Source organism: Mustela erminea, chromosome 15, assembly GCF_009829155.1.
Source record: "Mustela erminea isolate mMusErm1 chromosome 15, mMusErm1.Pri, whole genome shotgun sequence".
NCBI lineage: Eukaryota > Metazoa > Chordata > Mammalia > Carnivora > Mustelidae > Mustela > Mustela erminea.
In genome coordinates, this window is record NC_045628.1 from 56,209,676 (window position 1) to 56,228,265 (window position 18,590).

Genomic DNA, 18,590 nt, shown 5'->3' on the forward strand with positions numbered 1-18,590 from the left:
CGTGGATGGAACTAGACAGTATCATGCTGAGCAAAATAAGTCAATCAGAGAAAGACAATTATCATATGATCTCTCTGATATGAGGAGTTTGAGAGGCAAAGTTGGGGGGTGTGGGGGATGGGGAAGGAAAAAAAATGAAACAAGATGGGATCAGATGGGAGACAAACTATAAGAGACTCTTAATCCCACAAAACAAACTGAGAGTTGCGGGGTGAGGGGATAGGGATAGAGTGGCTGGGTTATGGACGTTGGGGAGGGTATGTGCTACGGTGAGTGCTGTGAAATGTTTAAGCCTGATGATTCACAGACCTGTACCCCTGGGAGAAATAATACATTATATATGTTAATAAAATAAATAAATAAACCTGTTAAACTGGAACTGCATATCTAGTAAAAATATTTTTCAAAAAGAAAGGCAAAGAAAGACCTTTTTAGACATACAAAGCTGAAAGAATTCACCTCCGCAGATCCTCACTACAAGAAGTGCCAAAGAAAGTCTTTTAGGCAAAAGAAAAATGCTATCAGATGATGGATCAACACTAAAGAGTGAAGCGTACCAGAAATGGTAACTACGTAGGTATCCCAGCCTTCAGCTAGGCTAGATTAGCCATCAGCTAACCAACCCTCAGCCGTGACTGAGCCTTGTCAAGATCAGCAGATATGTCTAACTGAAGCCCAAATGACCCCAGATGTCTAAACAATTAATACTTATTACTATATTGGGGGGAAAAGGACACCCAGTAAGAGAGTAAAAAGGCAAGTCACAAGTTGTAAGGGTATACTTGTAATACATCTACTCAAGAAAGGAATTGTGTCTAAGTAAATAACTCCTACGAATCAAGAAAAGCAACCCCATTTAAAACTGGTCAAAAATTTGAACTGGCACTTTACAAGAAAATATCAAAATGGCTTATAAGCATATAAAAAGGTGTCCAACATCATTAGTCAAGAGGGAAATCAAGATAGAGATAGGAGGACATGAGGAAAAGGTGTAACCAAGCATGAACCAAAGACAGAACAATCAGATGCACAATCAGTAGGAATGTAAACTGGTACAACCATTACAGAAAAATTGCTTGGCTTTATCTATTAAAACTAAATATACAGATGCCTAATGATTCAGCATATATCTATGACCCATGAAAACAAGTACTTATATCCCAAAAGACATGTAAAAGAATGTTCATTGCAGCTTTATTCATAATAACCCAAACCGGAAACAATCCAAATGTCCAACAGTAGAATGGCTATTCTCACTAATGAGTGCTACGCAACAATAAGAATGAACAGTTTAGAGCTACACATGATATGGGTGAATACCACAAAACAATTCCAAACCACAGAAATCACACACCAAAGAATATATATCTTATGATTCTACTTACCTAAGGTTTCAAGAGCACGTAAAACAAATCTATGATTACAGAAATCAGAAAAGAGGTCATCTTTGTCAGGACGCAATAAACTAGGGAGAGCTTAAGAAAAATTCATGAGGTGAAGACATTTTGAATCTTATTAACCTGTGTGGAGATTACACGGGTGTGTTGGTGTGTGTATGTGTATAAATTTGAGTTGTACATTTGAGATCTGTATCTTCTATTTATATTAAAAATTAAATTCAGTAAAAAATGAATCAAAAAGTTTTGAAAAAAATTCTATGAAGGTGAGGGGTTGGGAAAAATAGGGTGTCTCATATACAACTGGTGGGAGAGTTAACTATGATACGTATTTGACAGTTAGCCATTAATATTACAAATACACATACATCTGGGATGCCTGTTTGGCTCAGTCAGTTAAGCTTCTGTCTCTCGACTGTAGCTCAGGTCATGGTCTCAGGGTCATGGGATCGAGCCTCATGTCAGGCTCTGCACTCAACAGGAAGTCTGCTTGGGATTCTCTTCCTCTCTCCCACCCTTTGCTCCTCTCCGCCATGCTCTCTCTCTCCCTCTCTCTAATAAACAAATAAATCTTAAAAAATAAATAAATAAATAAATAAATAAATAAATAAAAAACAAAAATAAATTCACATATTATCTTTTGACTTAGCAAATCTACTTCTAGGAATCCATCCTAAGGAATACTTACGTATGTGTAAAATGTATGTCAGGGCAATAATGGCAAATTTTTACTAGTAAAAGACTGGTAAGAACTTCAGTATTTGTCAATAGGAAATTGGCTTTAAAAAACAAACAAACAAAAAAAAACTGTGGGACCCCCTTAGGGTTCTACACATCCTTGAAGAAAGACGAAGCTAGTTATTTATTAATATGGCCAAATATATCATTCGGCTAAAAAAAAGAAAAGTATAGAATAGTGTCAAAAAGGGAAAGAAGAAAAAGACTATTATCTTATATGCTACATACAAATGAAGTATCTCTGGAAGGATAGAATGGGTTGTCTCTGGGAAGGAGAACTGTTTAGCTAGTAGACAAAGACAAAAGATTTATTAACAATAAATCTTTTTGAAAAACCACTTGAATATAGGGCACTACTTAATTAAAAGCACAATTTAAAGAAATTTTGAAGTAAAAAAGTTACAAAAGCAAAGATTTCAGAATTAGGAGTATAGAAATTTTAAGATTTTGGTACATACTCTTGTTTATTATTTGTAAGTATACTCATTTGAAATAAGCATAGAGAATGAAAGCAATTTTAAGGAACTTACCCATACTGTGTCGTCGTCAAAACTGCTCCTCTCTTTTCCTTTTCAAGTTTTAACTTTTTCTTTCTTTCGATATTGGCCAGAGTTGGGTAGTTTCTAGGAAACAGTAAAAGTCAATTATAAAAGGGCTTTTAGAGTACAAATTTAATTATGCAATCAAGCAATTTATGTTTAATTAGCAATTAGCAATTTTTGTTTAATTAATGACTAATATAATAAATCATTTTAACTGTTTTTAGAACTTTTCTAAGGGAGAAAAAGCAGACTCTTCCAGTGCTACTCAAAATGTAAACTGGCTATTAATCCAAAAACTTTGCTACGAGTAGGTAGGGAGCTTATACCAGAATTTGAATCAAATATCATAAAATGTGCTCAAACTAATATAGTTCATCTATTTGCCATGTACCTTAAATACTACTAAAAAAAAAGAACCCCCCAAAGAGTATAAAGATGAGGCGGGAGGAAAAGATCGTATCTTGCTGGAGAAATCCAGAAATCCAGAGAGAGAGAGAGAGAGAGAGAAAAGAGAGAGAGAAAGAGGGAGAAAGTGAGTTGATCTTACATGGTGTTAAACAGAAATTAGATGGAAAACCTTCAGTGGTCTAAGCAGAGCAAACAATGCAAACCAACCAAGGCCTCAGAAGGTGTGCAAGATATCCAGGGAAGGCAAACGTTTTGTTTTGTATAGTTACAAGCAATCAGACAGAAAGGGAAGCTAAGGCCATGAAAAATGAAATAATGGGGCCTTGAATACCAAATCAGGAATTTTATATAATTCAGTGGCAGTGGGGAGCCACTGAAAGTTATGAACAGGGTGAGCTATGTACAAGGCAGTGATTAAGATTAAATCTGACAACAGTGTCTAAGGTGAATTGCTCTAACAAAGCTTTCTTTGTTCCTTGGCAAAGCTGTGTGGAGATGCAAGCACCAAACTCTGGTGGTAAGGGAACAGATCCTAGGAGTATAAGAAAGTACAAATGAAGGGAAACAGAGATGGCCCACTACCATTCAGTTTGGCTAGTCAACATAGTAAATTTTAAGAATACCAACAAATTGTGTTCTGCCATTGTTTCTAGATCATTGTTTCACCCTCCTCCTTTTTTTTTTTTTCTCTTTTTTTAACATCTGCATCACTGACTTGCATGGCACAGAAAATATGAAGCCTTTGGGTTGGCCACACTGGAAGATAAGCATGGAAATGACATTAATTAAGTGGTAAAATAATTAGAAAAAAGGGCAATGAATTTCAATGAGGACAGTGCAAAGCAATCCACCCAAGAAAAGTAACCTCCATAAATAAAAAATGATGAATGCACAAGCTATAAATAAACATAAGAGGGAAAGATCAAGGTCATAGGAGATAAAAATCTGACAGCCAGTCAGCACATATGACTGGACTTCTGGAAAGCAAACATCATCTAAGGTTATGTGAAATGGAGTCTGGCACATGAGCACGTGTGAAATCTCCCTCTCGCAGTACTCAGAAGTGGTCAGAAACTCTCAGAGCACAGTGTCCAGTTTTGTGCTTCTAAACTGAAAAGGAATGTTAAGGAAAAATAAAGCTTGGATGGGATTCAGAAGAGACTCAAAGATGATTAACAGGCTGAAACTAAAACCTCTGAGGAAAGATGAAAGGAACTGGAACTATTTGCAGCCTCTAAAAGAGGAAGAGAAGTGACAATAAATGCTCTTACAGAAAGGACGGTAGCCAGCTGGTCTCAATCTGAAGACAGAAATATGCAGAAGCAGAAATGGTGAGAAAAACAGTGATGACTTTCACAGGCCCCACGCTGTCTAGGCATATAACTCACAGCTACTCAACACCCTTCACATTTCTGAAATGCACTTATTTTTACTAGTAGTCTCTTCACCATTTTTCTTCTGAGCATTGCAGACCCTTAACATGCTGAGTCACATGCTGAACAATAAAGATTTGGTACTACAGTCTACCATGTACAAGCAAGCAGATGCTACCTAAGTGCTTCCCAATGGTAAAACATGTAAATGTTTGTTATAGCAAGAAGATTTTATGTGAGGTCTGAGAAAGAATTCCTTAAACAAGACATCAAGGATGTTGTGCAATCTCCTTTGGTAGAAGTCTTTTTTATTTTATTTTATTTTTTTTGACAGAGAGAGAGAGATCACAAGTAGGAAGAGAGACAGGGGAAGCAGGCTCGCCGCTGAGCAGAGAGCCCGATGTGGGGCTTGATTCCAGGACCCTGAGATCACGACCTGAGCTGAAGGCAGAGGCTTACCCCACTGAGCCACCCAGGCGTCCCTGGTGGAAGTCTTTTAAAATAGCTCACTTTCTCCTTCTGACAGATCAAAGTAACACTTCCTGAAAGGTAAGAAACCTTTCAATAGCCCTTGCAAAGCTAGAAGATGCCATTTTTTCAGTGCTTATTATAAAACCCAAACCCTCATCCAAAATGTGTATCATTCTTATTTGCACAGAACCTAGAGACAAAACACTAAGAAAAACGAAGGCACTAGATAGCAAATAATCAAAAAAAAAAAAAAAAAGAGGAAACCAGAAACATAAAACCTTGCCACATATATATCAGAAAGCCCCCTCCAGCAACATAATATTAAAATAAAAGAATAAGGAAAAGTTTGGAGCTTTGATGAACAAGAACAAATGAAACACAGTTAAGGTTCCTAAAGTACACCTGAAATAAATCCAAACACTGCTGAGAAAAAAAAAATCACAAACTGTCTTATGTTACACCACTACATACAGACAAAACTAAGTCCAGTGTCTCTTGTTAGAGAATGGCTATTATGAACTTATAAAGCCTGTGACAAGTGCTATTTTCATAGTTGGTTTCTGTGTTTTTACCTGCTAAAATCACTTTTTCCCTATACTTTCATATTTCCCCAATACTCCATGAAAAACTGGCCCTGAAACCATATGTTCTTTCTCCTCCTCCTCTTTCTTACATGTCTTCCCTACTTTTTGCCCTCCCCTTGCTTAAGCCTTAAGTCTGCAGTGACAATCCTTAAGCACTACCAGCAACAAATGGGCAAAATTGTGCCAATTGTGATCCTAGCACGTATCATTTTGGTTACATTATACACTGCCTCTTTCCCTCTCAAATCACCACCCATTTCTTGACTTTTCCCTAAGCCTTTTCTCTATAAAAACACAACCCCTCTTTACTGGCATTGACCCGAAACTGCTTCAACACAAGCCATTCTGCTGTATTTTTATTTCGAAGTTTTTCTGAACTTCAAAAAGACATAGCATTTTTTTTTTCAGAAGCCAACCCTCTCTATTAGAATTCTGAAAGAAACGGAGATACAATTTAAAAGGATTTCCTCAGCACCACAGTAACCACTGAAATACAGATCCCGAAACTACACCACCTAGTGGGCTCACAATCTACTGTAAAATATGTTTCAATGTTTCCAGCAAACCACTATCACTATTTTCTGTAATGCCCAATCATATAGCATTTGTACCTCTCAGGTCAGGAATTAAGAAAGAATCACTTCAAGCAGGGTGAGGTGGGGTGAAGGGTGAGAAGTGGGTTAAAAGTTGTTAGTAGAAAGCCTTAAAAGTTTTTAATTAAACACAGTGGGCACCTTTGGGTTTGGCTAGTTGAAGGAATAAGAGCAAAGATATGCCTTCTTCAAGGAAGGACATAATATACCAAGCAAACCTTTAGCATTTTCTTCCAACTCTAAAAATTCTTGCTATATGGAAGTCTTTTACAAGGTTTCCTAACATAGCTATTACATAAAGATCTTATCTTTCCAGCATGTTAAAGAACACGGTGCCTTCCTCAGAAAGAATGTGGCCCTCAAAAGAAAATTCAAGACATAAGGACTATTCTGCCATATCAACATGAAATTTATTCTTTTCAGGCCTTCAAATAACATTTTTTTAAAGTTGAGAATGATAGAAATTTAGAAAGTAAATATATTTTTATAATAAGTTCTTTAAAAACCGCTAGTGGAGAGAATGTTAATGTATTCTTGAGAAATGTATCAAATGTGCCAGAGAAATGTTTCCCATACTTTTTATTAATAAAGTACATTTATAGAAATAATGTATGAGAACGTTACAGCAAAAGAACTTCAGAAATAAGATATGGAAAAACCTCAGATGAATCAGCAAGTGCCAAGTGATAATTTCAGGACACTGTACTAACAAGGCCACATCACAGGTACAAATAAACTTTACCCCAAATTGTTATCCTCACCCAATTTCCTTATTCTCTTTAAACATCTCTAAATTTCACAAATCTGTCATTTCAATTATTCACTTCAAAGGTTTACCCATTCCTCTTCCGAGACATTTCTGTCCACTATCACAGCATATCTTTAGTCTACATTCTAGAAAACAGAACTGCACTGCCTATCCCCTGTGCCCTCACCTATCTTTCATAAAAATCATCACCAATAAGTGTATTAAACACTTGCTCAAGTTATTCCTTTTTCAAGACAGACCTGCTTCCAAATACCACTTAAAAGTTTTGAAATACATGGGGCACCTGGGTGACTCAGCGGGTTAAGGCCTCTGCCTTCAGCTCAGGTCATGATCCCGGGGTCCTGGGATCGAGCCCTGCATCTGGCTCTCTACTTGACAGGGAGCCTGCTTCCCTCTCTCTCTGCCTGCCTCTCTGCCTACTTGTGATCTCTATCTGTCAAATAAATAAATAAATAATCTTAAAAAAAAAAAAGTTTTGAAATACAATGAGCTTTAAACTCTGCCACCAAGCACTGAGGCAAACACTCCTAAAGGCCTGTTCTGCCCCTCTTCCTTAACAATTTTGTTTGTGGATGTTCAATCAACTCTGTTGTCACTAAAAGTGGTCAAGCAACCCACCTGTTAGCCAATGACAGCTAGGTGGAAGTCTCCTGGTTGGATTGAAAACACAAAGCTATTGTTGTCTCAATGAAAAGAGGCAAATTCAGCTTTGTGTGCATTTTGCCTTTTTCTCATCGTCCTGCCTAGAATGAGGGTCTAATATTTGGATAGGCAGGAATCTCCTGATGGACACGAAGATGAAAGCCATCTACTAAGGAGCAATAAGCAAGAAAATATGCCTGATGGTACTGCTAAGCAGCAACAGTAGTCCAGGACTTTTTCCTACCTGGGAAAATAGCCCTCTTTGTGCTAAGCTAAGGTAGTAAGGTCGCTGTTCCATTTACTGAAACAGGATCCTAACTGATGCAAGCACCACTGCGTCCTAGCCATCCTCTTTCATCTGAATGCTGTCCAAGTCCTACTAGGCGTATCTTGATTTAAAACTTGCCTCCTAAAAGCAGGGTTCCTTTTTAAAAGATTTTATTTATTTATCTGACAGAGAGTGAGCAAGCAAGAGAGCACAAGCAGGGGGAGTGAGAGAGGGAGAAGCAGGCTGCCCACTGAGCAGGTAGCCTGACACGGGCTCAAACCCAGGATCAGGTCCAGGATCATGACCTGAGCTGAAGACAGATGCTTAACCAACTGAGCCACCAAGGCATCCCCCTAAAAGTAGCTTCTTATAAAGTTAACCATATGCTTCTTATAAAGCTATACTTATTATATGACAAAACAATCCCATTCCCAGGTATTTACCCAAGTCAAAAAAAAAAAAGTATAAACAAAACAAAACCTGTACATCAATGTTTATAGAGGCTTCACTCACTCATACTCACCAAATACGGGTAACATCCCAAATATCCCTCAATTGGGAAATAAATGAACAAACTGTGGTACATCCATATTATGGAACAGAATAGCAACAGAAAGGAACTGACTACTGTTACATGTAGTAACATAAATGAATCTCGAATGCACTACAGCTAAGTCAAAGAGTCAGACTCAAAAAGCCACATACTGTATGATTCCATTTACATCATGTTTTGCAAAGATATGAATATAGGAGCAGGAAAAAGACCGCTGGTTATCAGAGGCTAGAGCTGGGGGTAGAAGTTGACCGCAAAGGGCATGAGGATTTCTGGGGGGTTAATGGAACATCCTATACCTTGATTGTGGCGGAACAGTCTTATACCTTGATTGTGGCAGTGATTAAATGTCGATATACATCTGTCAGAACCATATATTAAAAAGGATGAATTTCACTGTATGTAAAACATACCTTAAAATAAACAGAGAGGGTGGGTGGGCAGGTACTATACCTCCTACAAGAAGTCTTGCAAAACAAATTAGTAGCCCTGCCTTCCTAAGATTCCAAGTACCCCTTGACCAAACATTATTATCCCTATAAGGTTAAAATTAATGCTTCAGTTGCCTGTGGTCTCATGGCCATCTCACATATATTTATCTTTTATGTCATATTAGGGTAAGAGTCTTAAAGGCAAGGGAAGTATCTACTCCTATATGTTTTTGGTGACCTCAGCCATATGTAACAAAATTCTTGCCTTTTCAAATACTGAATGTTTACCTCTGACTTTTAAGCTAAATAATTATCAAGAAGTTAGCCCAAGGTATCATAATATATATTAACATAAAGTATCAAAACAAACATATAATTTACAAATTAACATAATATAAATTCAAAGGTTACTAAGCTATCTCACTAACATTAGAAAATCAAACCAGCCTTCACCAGAGCTTTTACATTCGCTAACAAAGCTGGTTTTTGTCTTCACATTAATATACCTTAAATTTCTCTAGCCAGGGGAATTTTTCCTTTAAAGCATTTTTTACACAAAACCACAAGGGGGCATAGTTCATATTCACACAGGGAGAGTTAATCTAGAAAGTAATGCATTCAAACAGATCAGTTTGGTTTGTCTAGTGATGGTCTGTCCTATGTGGTGAGAATTTAAAGTTCAAAACCACAGTAGTTTAAGTACCGTTAGCTATTATTACTGATTTCCAATCGTAATTACCAACCAGATCAACACACTTTTACCCAATTTCTTTAAAAACAACAAAGATGGGACACCTGGGTGGCTCAGTTAGCTAAGTGTCTGCCCTCAGTTCAAGTCATGATTCCAGGGTCCTGGGATTGAGTCCCGCACGCACCAGGCTCCTTGCTCAGAAGGGAACCTGCTTCTCCTTCTGCCTGCCACTCCCCCTCCTTGTGCACACTCATGCTCAGTCTCTCCCTCTCCCTGACAAATAAATTAATAAAACCCTTTTAATAAATAAACAAACTGGGTAAGGAGGTGAAGACAGAAGGGGAAGACAGAAGGTAAAGGGGTAAGGGATGGGAGGTCTCAAATAGTGCAAGACCAGGTACAGGTGACAGTGGGAGCCAGAGAGAATGGAAGTTATGATCAAAGAGGAGTATGCCTGGGGCGCCTGGGTGGCTCAGTGGGTTAAAGCCTCTGCCTTCAGCTCAGGTCATGATCTCAGGGTCCAGGGATCAAGCCCCACATCGGGCTCTCTGCTCGGTGGGGAGACTGCTTCCCCCCCTCTCTCTGCCTGCCTCTCTGCCTACCTGTGATCTCTCTATCTATCAAATAAATAAATAAAATCTTAAAAAAAAAAAAAAAGAGGAGTATGCCCAAGGGCACCTGGCTGGCTCAGTCAGTAGAGCACACAACTCTCGATCAAGGTTGAGTTCAAGCCCCACACTCGATGTAGCAATTACTTTTAAAAAAAAAATTTTTTAATTTATAGAAAGACGAGTATGCCCAGCTTTAGGATTTTCAAGGCAAAAAAAATCCAGAATATAAAATCCAGACTGTGATCATGAAAGTGAGCAGCTAAAATTGCATGGAGGTGAAGGACACCAGAAATCCAAATATAAAAAGGCCCTAATGAACTATTATAAGCTATGAGTCTCAAAAAGTCAGGGGAATTCTAAGTATACACGCTTCTGTTGGAACATCTAATATGCCAACGACAGGTGGCAAAGGCAACTGCAACCCGCTGGAACCCATCTTGTTACAAGCCACTGGGGAGGGTGTTAGAACTGCAGAGAGCTGTGTAGACAGATGGCAGGAAATTCAAAGAAGGGCGAAGGAGCAGTCATCTGAATCCACATCAAGAAGGCCCTATATGTCACAAAATCAAATAGTCACTTTTTGTTCTTCTTTTATTTCCTCTTAATACAGCAAACTACACTGCTACTACTAATCACATCTTCCTTCTCAAAATTCTCCCCTCTACTGGCTTCCATGACATGTCATAGTCCTAATTTTCTTCTACTCTCCAGCCCTCACTTGGAAGTCTTACTGGTTTTTACTGTGAGGCTGTCTTCTCCTTTCACTCTATCCTCTCTCTCTGGGGGGGGATGTCTTTACATTTATAACTTTAGGATTTAAAAATATGTATCTCCAGCCCAGTCTGGTCCAAGACCCAATGTCTACATAACATCTTCAAATACATATCTCAGAATCTCCTGACACTCAACAATGTCCAAAATCAATACATCCAAACCTTATTCCACAATTCACTGTTCAGAGGGGCTCAGAGTAGAATCCAGAAGTCTCAAAACCTCTTTCCTCCTGAACCTCTTATCAACCAATCCCCAAATAGTGCCCATTTACCACCCAAGTGTTCTAAATCCACCTGGTTCTTTCTGTCCACATCACTGCCATCTTTTAAAAACTTCTATCATGGGGGCACCTTGATGGCTCAGTGGGTTAAGCCTCTGCCTTTGGCTCAGGTCATGATCTCAGGTCCTGGGATCGAGCCCCGCATCGGGCTCTCTGCTTGGCAGGGAGCCTGCCTCCCCCTCTCTGCCTGCTTCTTTGTCTACTTGTGCTCTCTCTCTCCTTGTCAAATAAATAAATAAAATCTTAAAAAAAAAAAAAAAAAAAAACACTTCTATCATGTCGGGGGCACCTGGGTGGCTCAGTGGGTTAAAGACTCTGCCTTCGGCTCAGGTCGTGATCCCAGGGTCCTGGGATTGAGCCCCACATCGGGCTCTCTGCTCGGCAGGAAGCCTGCTTCCTCCTCTCTCTCTGCCTGCCTCTCTGCCTACTTGTGAGAGCTCTCTCTGTCAAATAAATAAATAAAATCTTTTTAAAAATTTAAAAAATTAAAAATAAAAACTTCTATAATCTCTTACCTATACTCAAGTTCCTTGAACATGCCAATCCATCTAGATATGCCCCCCTGCCTCCCCTCATCTTCTCCTAGCTAGATCTGAGTTCAGTTCAACCTCCCTTTGCCAAGGAACACTGCCCTCCTCCAGACTACATGCTGAGAAAGAGGGAAGGACTGTAGAACAATCTTGCGGACTGTAGAACACAGTCATTGAAAGTGGTGACCATCACTAATATTGGTCTAACTTTCTCAAAGTTCATGATTCAATTTATACAGCCACCAGAGATAAGAGAACCAAAGCTGGCAAATTAGAAACTCATCTCAGACCTTTCCTACTCACTTAAGTGAACTCAAAACTTGCAAGATTCAACAACTGAGTTTAGTTAACTTCTTAGCTGCTTTATAATCTATGCTGACTAGCAGCCATTGTCATCCACCTCAAAAGAATTAGACACTTATAAAAAGGCCTGGCACCATTGAGCAGCACCAACTCCCAACTGATCAAAGTCAGGGCTAAGTAGCAAGGGGAACAACAGCCTAGTGTTTCAGCAGTTAGGTCACTTCCATCCCATCTAGCAGGATACAATTTTCAACACGGTCGCATTCAATCTTCAAAAACAAAGTATCAAACAGGAAATGGAGTTAATTCTTCTTGTTTTATTATTCCTCTGTGTAAAATAATAAAAAGATATAACCTATTGATAAAAACAAAGAAGCAAAACAAAAAACAAAACACAACAAAATAACCACATACTTAGGGAGCTGTGAGGAGAAACAACTCTATCAATAAAGAAACCAGCTAAAGGGAGCAAGGAGCTAGGTGCTTCAATATGCCATGCATATTGAGTTCTTCACGAAGTCAAACCACGTTATGGTCCTAACTGCTTCTAAGTTTGACCACACAATTGGCTGAGCTCCCCTCATGCTGAGACTGGGTGTTCCTACCCTGTACCATTTAACAGAAATTCAATCAACAAATATTTATTCTCCACATACTAAATTCCAGGCATAGTGCAAAGTGCAGTGGAATCAAAGATGTCTAAGACTAGGGATGACTAGCATACTATGCAAGAGGTGCTACCATGGCTGTATTCATAAGCTACATAGTCACAAATGAGGTAGTCCATACTGCCTTAGGTTAGGGTGGTCCATGGATTGGCAGCCAATCCACACGCTGAAGCCAGAGTATAGACCAACTATGTTCCTAAGTAAATATTTAAATCAGCTGACATCTTCACCAAGATTTCCTCTCAATAAAAAAAGTAGGGGCGCCTGGGTGGCTCAGTGGGTTAAAGCCCCTGCCTTCGGCTCAGGTCATGATCCCAGGGTCCTGGGATTGAGCCCAGCATCAGGCTCTTCTCTCATCGGGGACCCTGTTTCCTCCTCTCTCTCTGCCTGCCTCTCTGCCTACTTGTGATCTCTGTCTGTCGAATAAATAAACAGAATCTTAAAAAAAAAGTAATGTATCAATTTACATTCTAATACAAGTTCCTTATCTCATTAGAGACTAGTACTCTGGCAGCACTGAGATAAAGAAAATGAAGATTAAGAAGAGAGTGACATTTGAGGTGACATCTGACACAGGTCTCTCAAGATAAGATTCTGCCCAGGAAGTAAAGAGAAAAAAGGCATTCCAGTATACTCTGCTCCTGGTGGCTTAAACTCCTTCATGTGTTAGCCAAAGGTGTGACTAAAATTCTAAGTGGCTAGATTCTACTTGCTTCAAAATTAAATTCTTCTGATCATCCCCTCACCACCATCCATCTCTGCATTTTACAGTATTCATAACTGATATTTATATACCCCTCAACTAAATTCTGTTTGCTCTCAATTGGTTCTAAATCTTAATGTTTATGCTGGTTTCCCACAGAATTATCCCTGTAGCTTTATTTTTTATTATTATTATTTTTTATCCCTCTAGCTTTAAAGGGCAGTCACTAACTTTTTCACCTAACAGTGTAACATCTGCCATGACATTACATATGCAAGTGGGTTTAAATTAAAAATTGAAGATACCATGGATGGACTTAGAAGGAATTATGGTAAGTGAAGTAAGTCAGAAAGAGAAAGACAAATATCATGTGACCTCACTTAAATGTGAAATCTGAGAAATAAAACTAAATAATAAACAAAAAGCAGAATCAAACCTATAAACACAGAGAACAAACTCATGATTGCTAGAGGGGAGGTGGGTGGAAGGATGGGTGAAGGGCAAGTGGGAGACACAGGCTTCCAGTTATGGAATGACCAAGTCACTGGGATAAAAAGTACAGCATAGGAATATAGTCAATGGTATTATAATAGTGTTGTGTGGTGACGGACAGTAGCTACATTGTGGTGAGCACAGCATAATCTATAGACTTGCTGAACTACTACACTGTATACCTGAAACCAATATGACATTATGTACCGACTATACTCAAATATTAAAAAAAAACAAAAACATGTATTTTAAGAGATTTACAAGTGAGACAGTAAGTGCTATACAAAAGCATTAAGATACCCTGGGCTGGGGGCACCTGGGTGGCTCAGTGGGTTGGGCCGCTGCCTTCAGCTCAGGTCATGATCTCAGGGTCCTGGGATCGAGTCCCGCATCGGGCTCTCTGCTCAGTGGGGAGCCTGCTTCCCTCTCTCTCTCTCTGCCTGCTTCTCTGCCTACTTGTGATCTCTCTCCGTCAAATAAATAAATAAAATGTTTAAAAAAAAAAAAAAGATACCCTGGGCTGTTTCTCATTGGTATGTTTACTCACAACTTCACATTGTACCCACAGCACATATTAATGAACTAATAAAACGTGCCAAGTCATACTTTATTGTTTGCTGGGCATCCCATCAAGCTTATCTCACTCACATATCCAGACTCTGGGGATGACAACTGTGGTGATAATAAACACCAATAATTTTACTAACATCCTCTTTCCATAATGCCAACACAGTCTCAAATTATTTGTTACAAATAAAAACGTTGAATTTAAAAATAAACTAAAAATTTAAGTTGAACAAAGCAAAAATTTCACCTGCTGGTCCAAAGAGTTTTAAGTACCTTTCTTGACCTCAGAAGATAACTATCCTCTTTCTCATCTCAGGCTCTCCTCATTTTTTTTTTAAATTTTTTTATTAACATACAATGTATTATTAGCCCCAGGGGTACAGGTACCTCATTTCTTAACTCCAGAAAACCATCATCTGACTTAAAAATGCATTTGACCATTCAATAGTTCTGCCTGGTTTCAGCTTCAGGGTGAGCTGTCATATTCCTTTCTGAGAAGACAGTAAAAGAGTGTTCCACTGGGATTTTTCACGAGTATATCTAGCTAGACATCTATTAAACTTTCTCCCTAACAAGCATAAAGCCACAGGTCATGTTGTGGCTGAATTTTCTTAGCCATTATTCACAGGAAAGAATTCCTGGTCTTTTTAAAATTAAGGATAAACACATGTATCATTGCTATACTTCCTCTACCAAGCATACTGCAGTCATCCAACAAGTTTTTGTTGGGGGAGAAAAAAAAAATCAAAAGAAAAACATAGTGAAGTATTATATATTTTTGAATAAGAGCACCCACTCATGACTACCTGAGCACTGAACATCTAACATAGGAGGCATGTGGTAGCTCCCCTCAAAGAGTAGAGTACGGTCCCATGACAACACCAGTTATTCACAAAGAGATCCTATTAGGTCTTCTCAAAACTTCCTCAATAACAAACCTCATATAATATAGCTCACACCCCCATTCCCTAGTATCAACATTATAAGGGAATTCAATGAATCAAAACTGCCCTAGTAAAAACTGTACACTTCTTTTTAAAACATCAAGTAACAATCTCAAGTTCACTACATACCAACCCCGAAGAACAGCAAAATTAGTACTAGTCATTTTCAGAGGAATATTTGCAATGTTGAAAAACACCATCATTTCCTTTTTCAAAGTACTCATTAGGGCCAGAACGGGCATTATTTGAAAGTAGTCAACCTTGCCACAGTACAAGAAAGTTATTTCACTAGTTCTGAACTCTTGACTCACTTCCTTCTTTCTTCCCTCCATCTTGCAATCTCCTCTGGAGTATCTAACTTGATCTTCTTCATACCAGGAGCATGCATCTAGGGAGAAAAAGCCTGCTGAACATCAGGAAGCATATTGTATGTGTTGGCTGTTTTTTGTTTTGTTTTGTTTTTAACTTTTTGTTTTTTAAAGTAGGCTCCATGTCCCCAAGGCTTGAACTCACAATGCTGAGATCAACAGTCACATGCTATACTGACTGAACCAACCAGGCCCCCTCATGTTGTATGTTTCTCACTAAATTTCCAGTATCATGAGGGATAATGGAGACTCTGTACTCAACATTAAATTTCTTAGCAGAGACAATTTTTTAAAAAAAGTAAGCAGATGTTATCTATCCATTATTATGACTCCTCCTTTAAAGGAAAAAGAGTAATTTTTTATGTGTTTAGATTAGTGCTATTGATAAAGAAAAAAGGAGTAACATAACTTTGGTTACAAAGTAGGTATGTCATTATTTCTCAACTGACATCAAATACCCAAATGAATGACCGACCAACCAAAACTGGCTGAGGTAACTAAAAAAATAATGAATAAATAGAATGATCTGAAGCAGCACCATGTAGTAAAACAAGTATAGAATGTGTGGTCAAGAAACTCAAGTGCAAGAATCATTTCTAAGGCCCTGGACAAGTTATTATTATTTTTTTTTAATCTATTAACTCTGGCCAATATTTATCTGCTTCACATAGTGGTTTATGAGGATAAAACTGAATAATACAAAGTACAAAGTACTCCATGACTGTTACTTATTATTAGGCTATGTAAACGAAGAGCTGTGGACAGCAAATCAATGAAATAAAAAGAGCATGAATTTAAAAAAAAAAAACAAAAACCCACACAAGAACTTACATTTCTCCAATGGAACTGGACAATCTTCTCATGTGCACTAAAAGAACAATCTACTTCAGGACACTGAAAGAGTTTAGGGAAAAAGACCATTCGATGTTTTCCATATAAAATTTATCCTACTACTACATATTCAGACATAATCTTGGTTGAATTACTTACGTCCATAGCAAAACAGCATTTCAAAATAGGATTGTATTTAAAAAGGAATGACATTCTCAAAGCATATAAAACAATAATGTATATCACTTACTTCTCTACTTAGTAAATGCATGACATCAGCAATGTTATAAAATTTTCTTAATTCCCAAAGTTGAAGGGGCATTCCTATTAACTGAAAAGAACCTTTCCAAATTAAGAACATTATGATTAAAAATTTCTTAAAAGTACTTAATAAGGTGCAAACCATCCTTAGAGAGTAATGGGCCATGGCAAGTTACAGTGTGATTAAATAGTCAAGGGAAGTGTTTAAGGGGAAAAAACACACAAAGGGGACCGTAGGTGAGGTCCAGCACCCTTACAAAGCAGAGGAGATGCACACACACAGCTGTCGGACCTCCCTTCTTTGCTGCCATCTTGCCTCTTCCTGAAGCAGTGGGCTCCCCGCCCTCAAACTGCAAATCCCAGGGTCTCAGTCTCAATTTGTCAAGTAATCAAACAACTTTTTTATGAAAATTATAAACTTTTATGGAAAAAAGCTCAGAATTTCTACCAAATATACCCACTTTGCTATCAATTTCAGGGAAACCAAGAAAAACCTACTTTTGTATGTTCGGACATGTGTTTTTCATACTTTTCTTGATTTTTAAAACCACGATCACAGGTATCACAAAAACAATGAAAAACTGGTTCCTTTCTTTTCTGCAAACAAAAACAGAGGCATTAGGCTTTTGATAAAAAAAAATTTTAATCCATAATAAAAATATAACTATCCTTCCAGTGGTATGTACTTTGATTTTTCACATAACCCATGTATGTGGGAGAAACTTTTGAGTACATGTCTAATGAAGGAGTATTTGGTTTTTTTTTGTTTTTTTTTTTTTTAAGATTTTATTTATTTATTTGACAGAGAGAGATCACAAGTAGGCAGAGAGGCAGGCAGAGAGAGAGAGAGGGAAGCAGGCTCTCTGCTGAGCAGGGAGCCCGATGCGGGACTCGATCCCAGGACCCTGAGATCATGACCTGAGCCGAAGGCAGCGGCTTAACCCACTGAGCCACCCAGGCGCCCGAGTATTTGTTTTTTTATTTTATTTTTTGGAAATACATTAGGAAAAGCCAGGCATGGTAAAGAAATTTTAAATCTAAGTAAAGCAAATATAATCATAGATTTCAAATTGGTAATCTAATTAAGAGTACACCATATGTCAAAATAATCTAATTATCAATATTCCTGGTAAAGACAGCATTCTAACTTATAGGAAAAACAACTATATTACATTTTTTTAAAATCCCCAAAAAAACATTATTGAGTAAAGGTCAGGTTTTTTTTTCAAATTTGTTATTTTTATGTTTAAACATAAAACAAAAAAAGATAACCACCATGACAGACTATATAGGAAATGGTTTCCCATTAAATCCCATTTAATGGTGGGATTACGTTAATAAATACATTATATATGCACAATATTTTCTTAGTATTAGCTACACAGTTTCCATGCCAAAACGAAGAAGGATACTAATTTCATGCTGTAGACTTTATTCAACTCATTCTAAAATAATGACATTACTTCTTTTTTTAAGATTTTAAGTAATCTCTGTACCCAACTTGGGGCTCAAACTTACAATCCCCAGATCAAGAGTCACATGCTCTACCAACTGAGCCAGCAAGGCACCCTGACATTTATATACCTTAAAACAGACCAGATTTATAACCCTCATCAGAATAAAAGAAGCCTGGGACACGTGGGTGGCTCAGTCGGTTAAGCATCCAGGGCTCCTGATTTCAGCTCAGGTCATGATCTCAGGGTCTTGAGATTGAGCCCTGGTCTGTTGAGTGCTCACTGGGAAGTCGGCTTGAGATTCTCTCTGCCTCTGCCCCTTCCCTCTGTGCACATCTATGTGC

At 38.2% G+C, this 18,590-nt stretch overlaps 1 protein-coding gene across 1 annotated transcript in view; it reads right to left on the reverse strand.

Annotated features, from left to right (window-relative positions):
* NUFIP1 (nuclear FMR1 interacting protein 1) overlaps nucleotides 1-18,590 on the reverse strand; it is a 47,976-nt gene that overhangs the window by 25,548 nt on the left and 3,838 nt on the right. Inside the window, exons 3-6 of the mRNA XM_032314646.1 lie at nucleotides 17,291-17,389; nucleotides 16,532-16,594; nucleotides 15,644-15,720; nucleotides 2,666-2,758 (exon numbers count right to left, since the gene is read on the reverse strand). Of these exons, the coding sequence (XP_032170537.1) occupies nucleotides 2,666-2,758; nucleotides 15,644-15,720; nucleotides 16,532-16,594; nucleotides 17,291-17,389 (332 nt within the window). The remainder of the gene's footprint in view (nucleotides 1-2,665; nucleotides 2,759-15,643; nucleotides 15,721-16,531; nucleotides 16,595-17,290; nucleotides 17,390-18,590) is intronic.